The sequence below is a fragment of the Ischnura elegans genome, chromosome X, assembly GCF_921293095.1.
Source record: "Ischnura elegans chromosome X, ioIscEleg1.1, whole genome shotgun sequence".
Taxonomy (NCBI): domain Eukaryota; kingdom Metazoa; phylum Arthropoda; class Insecta; order Odonata; family Coenagrionidae; genus Ischnura; species Ischnura elegans.
In genome coordinates, this window is record NC_060259.1 from 120905531 (window position 1) to 120922530 (window position 17000).

General features: G+C 35.1%; 1 protein-coding gene and 2 long non-coding RNA genes across 3 annotated transcripts; all 3 read left to right on the forward strand.

The window, feature by feature from the left end:
- Positions 1-1729: 1729 nt before the first annotated feature.
- On the forward strand, positions 1730-12909 carry LOC124171449. The gene is made up of 3 exons (XR_006867719.1): positions 1730-1921; positions 2947-3038; positions 12869-12909. It is a non-coding gene; the product is annotated as an uncharacterized LOC124171449 (long non-coding RNA).
- Positions 9295-10443, forward strand: LOC124171450. Its single transcript, XR_006867720.1, has 3 exons — positions 9295-9685; positions 9779-9992; positions 10087-10443. It is a non-coding gene; the product is annotated as an uncharacterized LOC124171450 (long non-coding RNA).
- Positions 10517-12229, forward strand: LOC124171448. The gene is made up of 4 exons (XM_046550625.1): positions 10517-10794; positions 11013-11196; positions 11287-11383; positions 11726-12229. The coding sequence occupies exons 1-4, from the start codon at positions 10579-10581 to the stop codon at positions 11730-11732; spliced, it is 504 nt and encodes a 167-aa protein (XP_046406581.1). The 5' UTR covers positions 10517-10578; the 3' UTR covers positions 11733-12229.
- Positions 12910-17000: the final 4091 nt, after the last annotated feature.

Here is a 17000-nt window from a genome sequence, read left to right on the forward strand (position 1 = left end):
AAAAAGGCGCCATAAATACAAAAGGTATCAAAATTGGCAAAAAATAGGCCTAAAATACAAAACCTAAGTAGGCAGGCATAAATGTACATAAAAGTTAAGCATGTTTTTGCGTGTGGTTATGGTTTCTTTGTTTTGTAATGTATTTTTTGGGTGACATCGAATGTGTATTTTATATAAATGTGCACTAACCAGCTCCATTACAGGATGAGGTACATATCAAAGTATGAAGGTTTCAATATGGCCTCTCTTTGATATTTGTAATAAGAGGGACGAACTGGTGTGATAGGGTATGAGTTGCATTAATCTATTGGTAAAATCGGATCCGATGACGTTATTATATGGTTATGGACTCATAAAATAAATGAGTCTTTAGGATGAGAATTCTCGCGAACAGAAAATTCGCACAAGACCATGGTGAAAAAAATCACATTTACAAAAGGCGCCAAAAATACCAAAAGGTAGAAAAGTGTAGACGGAAAAAGCCAAAAATACAAAATTTAAGTTGGCATGCAAAAAGGTACCGTGTTTATTAATTTTTAGTGGGTTATTATGATTTTTTTGTTTTGTGATGCATTTTTTGGGTGACTTGCATACTTGTACTTCATGTTCATGTGCACTAACCAGCTCTGTTACAGGAAGATGTTGTAGAGAAAAGACAGCAATGAGACCTCGAAGAAAACTAGCGACCCGATATGCGTGTGAACGTTGCGTTTTATACGATGCGTTGCGCGCTTGAGCGAAAATTGCGTTTTGATCGAATGAACGGCGAAAAGATACGAGTGCGATTCGTGTGTCCTCCAAATTTGGGAGGAGAAGAAAGAAGACAACAAGAGAAGAGGACCACATTAAGAAGAAAGCAAGTGAATAAGATTAGCTTTTGGGCCTTTAGGGCCGTGATCTTTGCGTCGAATAAGGCTAGGATTTTTAGCTTGCGTTAATTTTAGTTTTTTTTGTGTCGAACCGAGGTATTGCATGCGCTGTAAACCATTGCATTACACGGGGATGAAACCGTGTCACTTGTATGGAAAAGTGGTAATTTCCTCCTTGTGTCACGGTGACTTCCCGTGCATTGCATTGGGGCGTATGCGATTCCTCGGTGGAAGGGTCATTTATTTTCCTTGTATGTATTCTCTCCCTCTCTCCCCAGGGTCTAGGTCATCAGAACTTCACGTGAAGAGGACCCCAGCTTCAAAACTAGGTTAGCTTTTGGGCCATTATGGCTATGAATCATTGCGTCGAGTGTGGCTAGGATTTTTAGCTTGCGTTAATTTTAGTTTTTTTTGTGTCGAACCGAGGTTTGTCATGCGCTGTAAACCATTTCAGTGTACGGGGATGGAACTGTGTCGCTTGGATGGAAAAGTGGTAATTTCCTCCTTGTGTCACGGTGACTTCCCGTGCATTGCATTGGGGCGTATGCGATTCCTCGGGGGAAGGGTCATTTATTTTCCTTGTATGTATTCTCTCCCTCTCTCCCCAGGGTCTAGGTCATCAGAACTTCACGTGAAGAGGACCCCAGCTTCAAAACTAGGTTAGCTTTTTGGCCATTATGGCTATGAATCATTGCGTCGAGTAAGGCTAGGATTTTTAGCTGGCGTTAATTTTAGTTTTTTTTGTGTCGAACCGAGGGTTCGCATGCGCTGTAAACCATTGCAGTGTACGGGGATGAAACTGTGTCACTTGGATGGAAAAGTGGTAATTTCCTCCTTGTGTCACGATGACTTCCCGTGCATTGCATTGGGGTGTATGCGATTCCTCGGGGGAAGGGTGATTTATTTTCCTTGTATGCACTAACCCGCTTTCTCCTTAGGCTGAAGATATTCCAGTGGCCGAAGATATGAAGACATCTGAAGAATGAGATAATCAGTTTACTGAAGCAGGAACTGAAGAAAAATCAGCCAGGATATTCCTTACATGGAAATCGGTAAGAATAAATTTTTAAATATATTTCGCCATTGATGTCTTGGATGCTGTTTTGGTTTTTATATTTCATCGCATCGTTAGGTTTATGTAATTATGTTTTGTGGACGAGTAGATGTTACAATGTCTCCTATGAACATAATAAGTTTAGAACCTCAGTTTGATAATGAATTTAAAATGGATTTAAAATGGAATGGATTGTTCAGTACGTTTTGTTAAGCTTTTATTATTAAATTTACTGCATCCGATTGAGTTTATATTTTTCAAATTATTGATGCACATTATATTATTTAGAATAGCTACTTCATTTTTTGTCTTTTCTGTGTCTGTTAAATACATCTTATATTCTCTGAGCTTAATAATACATATAAGTGCATTCCTTTTGTTTAAAGATCTTTTTGCCTCGTAGCACGCGGAAACGTTATGATCACTGCGTCTAATCAGTTTTATTTTTTATTATTTTGAAGCCTTTTTTAATATGCAATCGCTGCATTTATCTGTCCGATGATTGATTCATATTGGTGATTTATTTCAATTCCTTATGATTGAGTTCGAATCTTTCCGAAAACATTTCCAAAAGTTTTTTTTTTTCGGAATATACCTTTTTTGTGAATACGTTTGAATACCTCTCTATGCGTATATAACACTTATTCTGTTGCTGAATTATAGATTCAATGGAAATAATTCAAAATTAATTTTGCAGAGACTTTACTTTAAAGCATTGAAACATGAATGTAAGTTATCTTCAGGTTAGAAATCACCATACATTCTAAAATTTGGTTAACCACTCTGAACAAAACCCTCAATATTCTTTTAAAAATTAGATTTTTCTTCTCGTTCCTCTCTGTCGAAAGGAATCACCTTTTAAAATTTTCGTGAAGAGGTAATATATGCACTTTATAGGCAATTACAATTAGCGCATGGCTGAATAGAAAGTCAATTCTCGCGTCCCATTCATTATAATTACATTTATATGGAGTTAATGTGAGTCCACGGAAGTAAATTCAATTCCCGTTTCTCTCTCATCAGCTGCAAGTCATCGCAGAGGATTATGGCAGTGCGCTGTCGGAAAAAATGGCGCTAATCCGGAATGTGATAATGCAGTGACATCACGCCAAAAGGTAAGAAAATCATTCAGTTACATTTTTTCTGTGTCCGTTGATTATTTTAAAAGTGTGCGATGTGAATAACTCTAAAAAAAAGAGAGAGGATAATTTTATTATCGTTAAATTCAGTAATATTATTTTTCTTTGGCTTGTTCGTTGTGGTACATCGCAATTGATCTGCTTTGATTGGGCCTTGGTAGCGACACGTAAATAGCTTCAGGCAATGGTGTGTTTTTTATTCGGAGACCTAATAACTTCCTCATTTTTTGCCGTTTTTATAGAGTGCATTGAAAGGAGTATTAGAATGAAATTACAATAATAGTAAAAGAATTTGAATCATTCTTCCGATTTCTTCAACTCTTCTGTAGTATCCCTTACGCTTACCGTTAACACCAGTATTTTTCATTCACCTAGGGCGGATATCCGAAATTCAGCCCAACATAAGTTTGGTATTAACTCTGTCAGCTGAGTCAATTACTGCTGAAAATGAGCATTGAACGATGAGTAGTACGAATTTTCATTAAACGGCTCAATTTTTCTCAATTCTCGTTCAGTCATGAGAGTATTATTTCCACCTCTGCGAAAGTAAAATGACGAAAAATGTATTCGTGATTGTAATTTGATCTGGAGAATCGATTTCCACGGAGAGCTGAGCCGAAAAGTCTATTTTTTTCGAAATCGATATTTTAAGGTGCCCATTAATAGATTTTTTGTTGTGGTTGAAAAGAAATTTCATTCTGGCTTCATTTGGCGTCAAATTCTTTAATGGTGCACTTAATGGACATAATTTGATGCATTAAAAATTAGTATGACTATGTAAATTTTTTTTAAATCACATGAAGGGTACATAACTATGTACCATGAAACTCTAAATGACGTATAAAAATTAATATTATTTCATAAAATATTGGGGAGGAAAATATTTTATAATACCTATCTCACCATGCAATTTTTGACAAAATCTAAATGAATATGCATTACATTGATAACGGATTTCCAGAGATTTTTAACGAATAATATTAATAATTGCACTGTGGCTGGACAGTGAAATTAATATTAATTTTCAAGAAAGCCATATTTTTCATATCAGTTTGAACATAGAGTAATTATATACTTACACTATGGTTTGAACAAAAAATGATGATTTACGCCATGTGTCATAAGGAAGAAACGATTTTTCGTGCACAAAATCCGATTTGATTAAATTGACCCTTACGCCATTCACGAGAATACAGGTAAAATTTGAAAGTAACAGTAAACTCACATTCCTTTTATTTATACGTCTTTTTTCATTTAATTTGAATTTTCTGTACTTTCATCGTCAGAATGTATTGATTTCTATACATTTTCCGATGTGTAACGGTGAATATTAATTTTTCAAATAGGTACGCTCCAATTTTTGTGGTTAAGTACTTAGACAAGTGCAAATTATTTATTTTTTCAAGCTTTAAAAATGTCAGTTAATCCTTGCATACGTCAATATCATTTGCTAATTCACCACATGGACCCTAAAGGCTTGGCGAATCTAATATCATCGCTGAATTTCCCCGTCCAATGGTACCATGCATTTTCATTTATTCCTGGAGATATTTATTTTTTACGTTTCTTAACAGATATCCTGTAAGCCCCATTACATAAAAACTATAGTTCATTTTCAATTAATTTTCGTTATCCTTTTTTAAGCTTGTCTTCGTTTAAATTGTGTTTTCAAAGATGATAAATTAATATTTTTAGATAATACCCACATAGCATGTTAGCTTATGTCAAGCTTGATTTTTCCTTGCCATGTCAAGGTTGAATTTTTCAAGCCTGAGTCCAGCCTATGTCAAGCTACCAAACTTGATTTTCCCTTGTCATGTTAAGGTTGAATTTTTCAAGCCTATGTCAAGCTGCCGAACTTGATTTTCCCTTGTGATGTCAAGGTTGAAATATTTTCTGGTCAGAAAGCTCACTCACTCACAACTCATATGGTGATGCAGCTGCCCGAGGTGCAGCCCATACAGCACGGGGAGAATTTTAATCGTGTATACTTCGTCGAAATTTGGTGTAATGGAATAAGTCGAGAATTCGCCCATTTTTACACGAGTAGGTACTTGCTGTGTAAATTTGGGCCGACTCCTTTGACCCTTATCATGTACAAAAAAATATGAAGCAAAATTTAGTACTGTATATATGCAGAGGTCAGCAGTAATCTTAGCATGATGCAAACTTTAATATAGATGATTCAATTGAGTCGTCTACCTTAATGCTAGCAGAATTCTCCCAGCTAAATCTGGTTATAATCATGAAACGAATCATCATGCGGCATATATTATACAGGTGTATATTTTCTTAGGACGACATATATATGTTCCTAATGTTTTATAAACGAATAAATCATCAATTGGAACTAGAATGCTGGTGTTGATCAATTTAAAATTCTGAATAATTCCGAATTATTTACGTCATAGCCTCGTACAACAGAAATTGAACGCTGGGAAACAATCACGTAACGATATAACTCGTGCGACTCGACGTGGAAACCCCAACCAATCGGTCATTCTTTTTAGCCTCGTTGCCTTGTGTACTTGCGCCGAGTGAAACGTCTTGCGGTTTTCCGAAGATTTTGTGGTTATTTAAACAACCAAACAGTTCTTTTAAGAGCTTCATCCATCATATCATATTCCCTATCATCCTGTTCATTACGAAATTCTCATTCATTTTTCACATCATCGCCACTTCTTTTTTGTCGCATCATCACCGCTCGTGTTTTGTCCTGTACCGACAAATCCATTCGATCCTTTAATTCATCATTCATATTTACTATTTTCATTCATACAAGTCATCCATTTAAGTCATCCACGGTTTAATTAACCGTGAAATCTGTGGGAAACCGGTGCGACCACGTGGTTGGTGAGCGGACGCTGCATCTTAATTGCGTCAAGCAAACGGGAGGCTCAAGATTTTTCTGTTCATCGAGGTGATCCATCCTTCCTGGGCTTCTCTGAGGTAAGAGTATTTCTTTAATACGTTTGTTATTGTAAATTTACATTTCCGTGGCTCAGAGAATTTATCCTCTTTTCCATTGAGGTTTTAAATCATCAGTGGTCTTGTTTGCCTGAGCATCGCGTTAACTACATGTAATGCGTATTTTACGTTTGTATTTATTTTAAAGTGTTATGGAAGTTACTCCAATTTGTCTAAGTCCGTTGTGTGCGTGTAAACACGTCCGCGAGTGTTTGTGCGAAAGAATGTTTTCTGCCTTCTATCACTCTCAATTGCTGCTTTTGTAACACCCTCTCACATCTTTTAATTACCAATAGCGATACTTTGTTAACGAAAGGGAATGTTTATATTTTCTCCGGATCTAATCCAATCCGGCAGTAAGTTTTTGGCCGGAAGGAACGAATAGTAGTTGGGCCAATAATGTTCTATAGGATACTATTACTGATGAAAATACACTTCATGATAAATCTGATTTCCCGTAAAGTTTTCAGGGTCGATGTGAAGTTGAAGGTGTGGAGATAATGATGTTGAATTGGTGTAAAAGTAAATGGTCGAATTCGTAAACGGTACTTAGGCTGAAGTGTGTATTTAGTGGGATAAAGTCTGCTATCTCAGCTTCATGGACGTCACTTCAGAATGAAAAAATGGCAGAAGCGTCGCGTTACCGTAAAGTGCCGTCACGGAGCTCACTTTAGGGCTACATTGTCTGATTTAAGAATAAATAGATATAGCTGCACAGACTTGCTTTTGAAGTTGAACTCTGATTTGATAGTTCTAAATCGTCCCGGATATGGCTCTAATTGTGGAAAATTACATCATTTTAAGATATTTTGTGTTACGTAAATTGATGGGGATGGCTTTAATCAATGCAATACTTTTTGGATTAACCTTTTACTTCTCACCGACTCCTTTTCGCCTCGAATCCTTGAAGGCATTTCGAAGGGTAGCCCAGGCAGCGGACTTTGATGTTTTATAATTTTCAAAGATCACGTTATATTCATTTGTGATTATGTTTATATTTGCTTTTCATGTTAGCATGGTATGATCTTAGTCATCTGAGGGATTTTCTCACTTTTGTAATTTGGTCCTTGGGTTAAAGCTTTCTTTTTTACATTTACTTAAAATACATTTATTGGATTTCTACTGCTTGTTGTGCAGAAATGGCTCCCATGAACACTCCTTAACTCATATTTTGATGAATTTTTAAAGTCTGGGAAAGATTCTTGCATCAATTTCAAAAGTTGGGTAATAAAAAAAAGGTAAATAAATTTTTGAAAGACAATTTATTTACCTTTGTGTAATATCTTGCCAAGTGTCAGAGTGAATGTCACATTAAATAATAATATACACGGATGCAATAATGATATTAGTCCACTTATGTGGGGATGGCACATGAAAGGACTCACGATTGTCTTAAATGATGCATGCATGCAAAATTTTGCAAATATAATTTAGATATTAGGATATGATGAGGTAGTAAAAAGTATTACTAAACAATGGATCCCATTCATATTAATGTTAAATTTAAGGTTTTTGATTCCTAAGTATATGGGAATGGTATATTGAGTCCATTGCATATTTTCTTTAGGGTAGCAGAGATGTCTTGTCGAAAATCTTTCGTGGAATTGAAGCGGCATGGTAAATTGAAGAGGCTCAGAAAGATGTACCCAACTCAGGATCAGGAGAACCGTAGTAATAATGCCACATATTTGTGCGATTCGAGTCTCACTGTCAGTGAACCAGATCAAGGCTGTAGTCAGGGACACCTTGATTCTGACTCCTCAGGTGCAGAGACTGACACTGGTGTTAACATCAACATTGGCCATTACCCTGTAGAAGATAATGTGCATCCATTATCGTCATCTGATTCGGAAGATGATATGTGGAAAATGAATTTTGAGAAAGATACTTTAGTTGCTAATTTAAGAGATTGGACCATCAAGTTCCAAGTCACCACAGTGGCACTTTCAGCTCTGCTTTGCATCCTTAAACAACATGACTGTTTTCAGTCGCTGCCAGTAGATGGTAGAACTCTATTAAAAACCCCAGTTTCTGTGCCTTCGCGTCCTGTTGACCCTGGATCTTATTACCATTTTGGTTTTAAAAGTGGCTTACAGAGAATGTGGTCGAAAGTAAGAGAGTCCGTTGCATCCATCGATTTACTCATTGGTATTGATGGGCTTCCGTTATTTAAGAGCAGCGCAGGAGAATTATGGCCTATTTTGGCATCAGTGTTAAATGTTAAATCATTGAAATCAAAGGTTTTTCCTGTTGGAGTTTATTATGGCAAAAAAAAACCTATTGACTGCCATGATTATCTAAAAGATTTTATCAAAGATGTTTCACTGCTACTTCAAGACGGAATTATTCTCAATGGCAAAAAGGTATCAGTAGTCCTGAAAGGGTTTTGCTGTGATGCTCCTGCCAAGTCCTTCATTTTAGGAATTAAAGGACATACAGGGTACAGTTCATGCACCAGATGTACTCAGGAAGGAGTTCTGTATAAAAACAGAATGACCTTCCCAAATTTTACCGTAACTCCTCGAACTAATGAGGGATTTTTGCAGAAAACTGATAAAAATTTTCATGTGAAAGATTCCGCTCTTACTGCTATTCCAGGAATAGATTTCATAAAATCTTTTCCGCTAGATTACCTGCATTTAGTTTGCCTAGGAGTAACAAGAACAATTGTGTTTATATGGATGTTTGCCCCAGTACCTTTGAAATTGCAGCAGAGGCTCATTAATGATATTTCAAATAATATCCTTGAAATGAAGTCTTTCATTCCAAGTGAGTTTGCCAGACGACCACGAGGACTTAATGAAGTGAAAAGATGGAAAGGAACTGAGTTTAGACAATTTTTGCTTTATACAGGGCCAATTGTTCTGCAGGATGTATTACTACCCGATTTTGAGGATCTGTATAATAATTTTATTAGTCTGAATATAGCTCTCACCATACTGTTGAGCCATAAGCATTGTTTCCAGCATCAGAACTACGCAAGAGAACTACTTGAACATTTTGTCAAGACTTTTAAAAATATATATGGCCAGGAGTTCATCACGCACAACTTCCATGGGTTACTACATCTGGCTGATGATGTGTCTACATTTGGCCCCTTGGACAATTGTAGTGCTTTTCAATTTGAAAATTTTCTTCACACTATGAAGAGACTGGTGAGGAAGAGCGACAGGCCTTTTCAGCAAGTAATTAAGAGAATATTGGAAATGCAAAGGTTGAATGTGTGGTTTAACAACTGTCCAGACTCAAATATTGAAGACAACTTCCCAGTTTTTATGTTTCCCCATACCTCAGGCCCTTTGAGTCAAGGTTGTGACCAATCAAGACAGTATAAAGGCATGCAGTTCAGAACATTCAAGTTAACAACTTCGTCCCCCAATAATTGTTGCAGTTTAAAAAATGGGGGAATAGTTCTCATTTTGAATATTGTCTATTCCTCAATTTTGAGTTCAATGGCAATTGTATGCAAGCAATTTAAGACTCTGACTGATTTTTATACTCATCCTTTTTGCCCAAGCTCCTCATTGGGTATATATAAGGTCTGTGACCTATCAGATGTCCAAATGGTATCAGTTACTGAAATTTTAGAGAAGTTGGTGTTATTGCCATTAAAGAATGGCTCTGGTCATGTTGCCCTGCCTCTAGTGCATCTCAAGGTATTTTTACGTGTTGTATAGTTTTGTAAATGCATTTTGATATTTTGAAATGTGATTATTAACAAGGATACATTTTGTTCTACTTTTTTCCAGGAAAATCCAATTTAAATGGAATTTGCAATTGTTAAATTTACAGAAGAAGACGATGCGTTGGGAATAGTCCCATTGAATTGGATAAAAAAAGATAGGCAGAACTGCTTATATCCAAATGTATCGACAGACGAGAAGAGAGATAAGTTGATAAAAATGAGGGCAGAACCAGGGTACAATTGGAATTCCTACCCAATTAGAATACTCCGAGAATTTGGTAAGAGTGGTATACTTTTCTTATTTATGAATTATCTAATTTTCTGTTTCCTTATGTCATCGTGATAAAATGGCCTGTACATTCATTCTTGCAGAAAACTATACTGAGGCTAGGAGTAAACTACGTCTAGCAGAGGACACATCTAACTTATCGAGTGATGAGGAAGTTAGTCAGGGAAGAAAACGAAGAGAGAGAGTGCTTACACTACCTGGTGAAGAAAGTGACGAAGAAGACGCCCACAGAGCACCGAAACAGAAAAGACACGTGAGGAAGGAAAATTTTATCCCGGCGTATCCATCAATTGAGGCCTTCTCTCTTCAGAGGACAGAACCCTCAGAGGAGAGTATTTCAGTAGCAGATTTTCCATACTCTGAGGGGAGAAAAAAAATGAGGGTTACTGGTTGGGAGGCCATGCAAGAACAGTCAACATCTACCAGCTCACATTCATCTTTTTCGGATATGTTAACATGTTAGGTTTAATTTTGATCATTTTGATGTTATCAGTGACAAAACATTTTATCATATTATGAAATGGGTGATTCCTCAACTTTTCTAACGGTTAAAACTTTCTGTAGCCAGTGACAGGATGATTATTGGGCAACTTCAGGCCACCTTGGCCAGTGTGGTGGAGGAGCTGTCCTCAATTAGCAAAAAAATGTCACAGGTTCTGGCAAACCAGGCATGCCATCAGGAGCAGAATACCTGTGATCTAACACTCATTGGCACGCTGCCAATGAAATCTATGGAGGGGTATGATTCTCTGGAGGAAAAACTTACTGATGAGAACTTTTCCAGGAAATTTGTGAGTGAAAAGACAACAGAAGCATGTTATAAAAAATAAGTACCAATAAAATTTTTAAAAGTGATGATGTCACATTTATTGTTAATGAGATAAATTGCATAGATATTTTCAGTTTTGTCATTATGGTATGTTAAATGTAATACAATTGTGCAATTTTAATACATGATTATTGTCTATTATATTTTATGCTAAATGAAAGTATTATTTTTTTCTTTTAGCTAAAGGTCCTTGTTTCAGTTGGAGGGAAGGATGCACGTAGTGCTGTGAACAATGTTATGAGAAGGGTGATGGATGATGACTTGGCATCGCAGTTTTCCTACACTGGCAGGTTATTATCAAAGGAGAATGAATGCCTCAAGAAAAGGACATTTAAATCAAGTCCTTTATGCAATATGGTTCACTGTAAGTGTTTATTTATTATTATCATAGTCAGCATGTATGAGATATTTATATGAATCAGTGTGTGTAATTTCTCATTTTTCTTTCATATAGTAGCAGTAAAAAAAGGCTTCAAGGACAGCACTGATGATTTAATAAAAGACAGCATCAGCCTCTGGTTGCAGCAAGCAAAGCACCGTAGCACACGAAGGTATCGTATGATTTTGTTGTTATGCACTACTGCTAGTGATGAGAAAATGGATTCATGAATAAAAGTAATAAAGTAAAGAGTCAGGCAAGGTGTAGCGGAACGACATCCTTATTAGAAAGAGAGATGGCACTGTACAATGAATTTGTGGAACAGTCCCATCTCTCTTTCATCAGATTCATGAATCTTCTTGCTCTTCATTTGACCCACAACTGTAGGCTATGGCATTAGAGGATGTGTTTGGGACTCTCATGACTCCTATATACCTATTTGTATTTAAATAAATTAAGGTCTTACCAGTTTGTGCTAGTAATATTTATTTTCATTATCCATTGTTTTTTTTAGGAAATGAAGGAAGGCAAGCCTGCACCAAGTCCAGAGTGAGCTCTGAATGAAGAGACTTTTGTATTTTTTTGTATTAAAAATAAAGTGATCCATGCCTTAAAGATTGAATTTTATTCCTGCATTAGTGCCCTGGTATACATAAGTATTTGGAATTTTGGTCTTAAAATATCTGCCATTAGGTTCTCCTCCTTAATTTGGCAATGTTTTTCATCCATTGTACCTTAGCCAGGCATGACAATTAGTTAGATTTACGAATATATTTTCTGGAATTGAGGGGAGGAAGTATCAATTTTTTAGTCATAAATAATCTTTTATGCCAAATATGTACTCTTGAAATTTTAAAATTAGTGCCCCTGTATCAACTCAGCCTATAAAAGGTGATAGCTTTTGTCTAGTCTTGTATTGCTTTCAGCTGTTAATAACCACAATACACTAGTTATTGGGACTGGGATGTGTTATTAGGTGTTTATTCATCTTATAAGTTTATATGTTGATTTAATTGAATACGAGAACTTCTATATTTTACTGGGATTTTTTAAATTCATCTTATAAGTTTATATGTTGATTTAATTGAATACGAGAACTTCTATATTTTACTGGGATTTTTTAAATGGCCTGATGTTTCCTGTAAATTTTATTTTTCCTTTTCAAGAACTAACTTTCTAGTGTAAGTAGAATTTAATAAATTAATTAATTGGCATGTTAATGGGCAAGGTGTCATACCCTTGATTCAGGCTTGTTTTTTCAAGCTTGCAACAACCTTGACTGGTGGAGACTAGTTAGCTTGATTCAAGCTTGAATCAAGCGAACAGGCTTGTTTTTTCCAGGTTGCTGCAAGCTTGCAGCCTTGATCAGTCAAGCTTGAATCAAGCTTGATTCCAGCTTGCATTGCTATCTGGGTATAAGCTTTTGGCTGGGATCTAATATTCAGCAACGACACTGAATATTTTTTTTCTAATTTTTAATATACTATTCCACTATTTATAAAGCTTAATCTAGGAAGTCGAATCCATTTTTATTTTCAATCGTATCCTTTCTTATTTTTTTCTACTTGGTCATATCAAGAATAATAACCTTTGTGCCGTACAAGGTGACCTTTCTATCTCATGGATGAGTATATTGGATAATTTGTTTTATCAACAGGGACAGAGAGAGGCAGCTTGCAATGATGGACTTTGAAGAAGGAGATTTAGGGATTAAATAAACGTGGAATGCCTCTACATTGACCAATGGAATTGACTCAGGAACTCAGCAATTATGAAGAAGGAAACAAATTGTGTAGATTGAGAATTGAAGAACTGAAGAGTGAAGAATTTAAGACATGATAGGAATATATGACCCATTTTAAGACTCAAGAGATGAAGAATGGCGGCGATCCGAAGTCTGAAGATTTAGATTATTTTTTTTTTCGTATTTTTTGCATATTTCGATTGTATATGCCTCATGTATTTTTTGAATAATTTGATTTAATTTGTGTTTTAATGAGTGAATGGGATTTAGTTTGTGTGTGAGAATGGTATTTAGTATATATGTCTGTATATGAGAGTAATTGAGTCAGTGTGCGATAGAGAACGTGCTTAATGGTGAATGAATGTGTGCTATTAATTGTGAATGGCGTTGTTACTTTGTGTGAAGCGTATTATTTCGTGTGAATGAGGTATGTTTTGTTTCGTATGAATGAGGTATGCTATTTGTAGTGAATAAGGCTTGTTAATTAGTGTGAATGATGAATATTATATGATGTGTATTAGGTATGCTATTTCGTGTGAATGACGTATGCTATTTCGTGTAAATGAGCTATGTTTTCTTGTGTGAATGAAGTATGTCTTTCGCGTGAATGAGGTATGTTATATGATGTGAATGGTGTATGCTATATCGTGTGAATGAGGTATGTTATATGATGTGAATGGTGTATGCTATATCGTGTGAATGAGGGTATATTATTTCGTGTGAATGAAGTATGTTATTTTGTGTGAATGTGGATTATTATATTATGCGTATTAGGAATGCTTTTTCGTGTGAATGATGTATGTTAATTTGTGTGAATGTGGAATGTTATATGATGTGTGTTAAGTATACTATTTCGTGTGAATGACGGATCTTATTATGTGTGAATGAGGTGTGTTTTTTCGAGAGTATAAGGGTATATATATTATGTAGTCTGAATGAGGTATTTTATTCGTGTGAATGATGGTATGATGTTAAGTGTGAATGAGTGCGATTATTAGTACGTAATTTTAGTTTGAGCGAGAGTGCGTTATTGAGTGTGAATGAGAAGTAATTGTTTATTATAATTAAGCGTTTATTATCGATGTATGTGTGAATAATGGTATGTTGTTTATATTGCGAATGACCTTGTGTTACGTTATGTGTGAATGAAGGTTTAATATATTTGGAGTGAATGTATGTTATTTGGTGTGAATGAAAGTGCAATCTAGTTTTCATTGGAGGAAGCCATTTTGTGAGATGGCTGAAGTATTGCTTGTTTTTTTTATCGTAGAACTTGGGTAGCGTAGATAGTAGATGGTAGAGTAGTGCATGTCCCCCTCAAATCCAACTGCGTCCTCAACGTGGAGAGGGGGTGTAACAGCGGACAGCCATGATTCAACGAGGTTTCCATGGTGATTTCAAACAAACTTTCGAAATTTTTCTCGGCAGTTTTTCCTGCTAATTTTTCATTCACAGAACTAGCCGACTTCTTTGATTTCTTGCAAGCTACATTGATGGTTTCAAAATGTAAAACCCGGTGAACTAGATGCTTCCTACATGGCTTTCCGCTGGCTAATGCAGTTGGTGACTTATGTATCGGAATGTGTACGAATTCATTTATATTGTTCACAGTTGTAAGTGTTTCAGTTTTTTAAACTATCCATTATATTCCATTTCATTAATATTTTTTAATTCATATTGTAAAATTAGAATGTAATTTAATGTATATCAATTCAATGTGCAATCCATTTTTTTGAAAGTGTAAACTTTTTTATTTTCAATAAAATTTCATGATTTATAAAAATTTCACTTCAAATGTATCTTAACTTCGTTCGCTCTGCGGAAAAAATTGAAACTACCTATGTAAGCCTTACTATTATGTAAGCCTTACAGTCTAAACAATGCGTACATGTATTTTATGTTTTTATTTGCATCATAATGTATTCGAGAAAAAGTAATCAAACAGCCATATTTCACTTCGGTAATTATCTATTTAATCTAAGTGTTTATTTCAGTAATAAATAATTTTAAATTGCCTAATTTAACTACTTATGTTCGTCGACAAAAACCATTGTACTTGGTATTATTCAGTGTCTCTGCCTTCTTTGTTTTTATCAATATAATTTAATGTTGCGCCAAAATATAATTTCAAAATTTGTTTTACTGCATGTCTGACTAGGGAGATAACACTTTTAAATTACCTATTTTTTATATCTGCTCTGCGGAAAATATCGTATTTTTTTCTGTCCGTGTTTGGGTGTTTATATATTCAATAAAATGTTAACATTCGTGCATGAGATTAAAAACCTGCCTGTTTCATTTGCTAGAGTGAGAAATAATAGTTGTGAATTATAGTATATTATATTTTATAATTATATACGGAAAATTTTATTCATTGTTTAATTTTTAGACCTTGTATATGTCACTGTATTTCTTTTAATGTTAACTAAGTTTATTTGCGTTTCTGTGAGAAATAAAATCTCAATTTTTTTATTTTCTACGTTAACCTAAATTAATGTAAGGTTTTTCTTAAGCGTGTGCAATCAATATTAATGATGTAGTGAGAATTTGGATGCATGAAAATTAGGAAGATGACATTGTATTTGTTAGTACTGATTGGAGCACTTAATTTATGTTGAGTGTTGCTATGTATAAATTAGAATCCTGTGATTAATTATTAACCACTGAATGTAAGTATAATTGAGATGGTATTATATACTTTTAGTGTGTGTAATTCAGTGCGATGAAGTGTTATTAATTAGTGTGAATGAGATTACATTAAGCGTGAATGAGTGTGCGTCTCTTACTGGTATCAGAGTATATATATTTTTTAGTGTGAGTGCGAGCTTGTAATTTAGTGCTATTAAGACTGTTGTATAGTATGAATGAGAGTTTATATTAAAGTGTGAATGCAAGTTGGTGAGATGATATTATATATTTATTAAATTGAATGAGTGCACTTTATTTATTGTAATGTGAGTATGTAGTTAAGTATGGTTGAGGGTGTGTGGAAATTAACTGGAAAAAGTTAATTGTTTTTATTTTGTGCCTGAGATTAAATAATCAAGTATGAATGAGGCTATTTAATTTAGTACCATTAGTGTTGTTTAGAAGTAATGAGACGCTATTATTAGGTGTGAATGATATTGCGTGAGTTTGTGCATATTTTTTGTGTGAATGTTGGCATAATATTTAATTTAGTGTGAACGAGGGAGTTGTCCTTGCAATCAATAAATGTAAGTACTATGGCCTGGAGTACACATAGTTATGGACAGAAGTTTGGAGGTAAGCGAAAAAATACTGAGGTTATATCGACAACCTTGTTGTAGGTGATCTGAAACTATAATCTATCATCATAAAAGTCGCAAAATATTTATAGACTTGACATGACTTTAGGATTGATTTTACCTGACCCAGAGTAAATCCGGCCCCTTCTTCACCTGTGACACGGATATTTTACAGAGTATCAGTCACTTGAATCTGTTATTGGCACACATCAAATGAGGTATTTAGCACATTGGGCCAATTTCAGTTCACTTTGCAGCTGATGGATTCGAGCCATGAGGACAGCCAATTGAATTACTCAATCATCCGTGCAAAAATTGCAGCAGTATCACCAGGCAACCGCGGGCATTGTAGATGTAATAGATTTTTGGAATTAATAACATTATTAAATAAGTAAAAAAATAAATATAAGTAAAATATGACTCTGGTTAAAAATCGTAAAATTGGCCTTGTGCAATGGAATTAAAACCAATAAATATTAAAAATTCTGTGGAATAGTGGGGCAGCGATGAGGAAGTTTTTGGGGGATAAACCTCCCCTTAGTGTTAAGATTTCTACGAAATACGTAATTTCGTATCTTCGTGGGCAATGCCGTTTTTATCAACGGAAAGATTACTATGTACTGTGGTAGTCAAGGGTTTGTTGACTTACTTTGTTGAGAGTTGACTGTTACTAATGGTGGAGAATTAAAAAAAAAAACGAAGTAAGATAGTGGAACCAGATTTTTTATTTTTCCGGACTAACTGCCGAAGCTTGTTCAGTTGCGCGAAGACTACGTCTA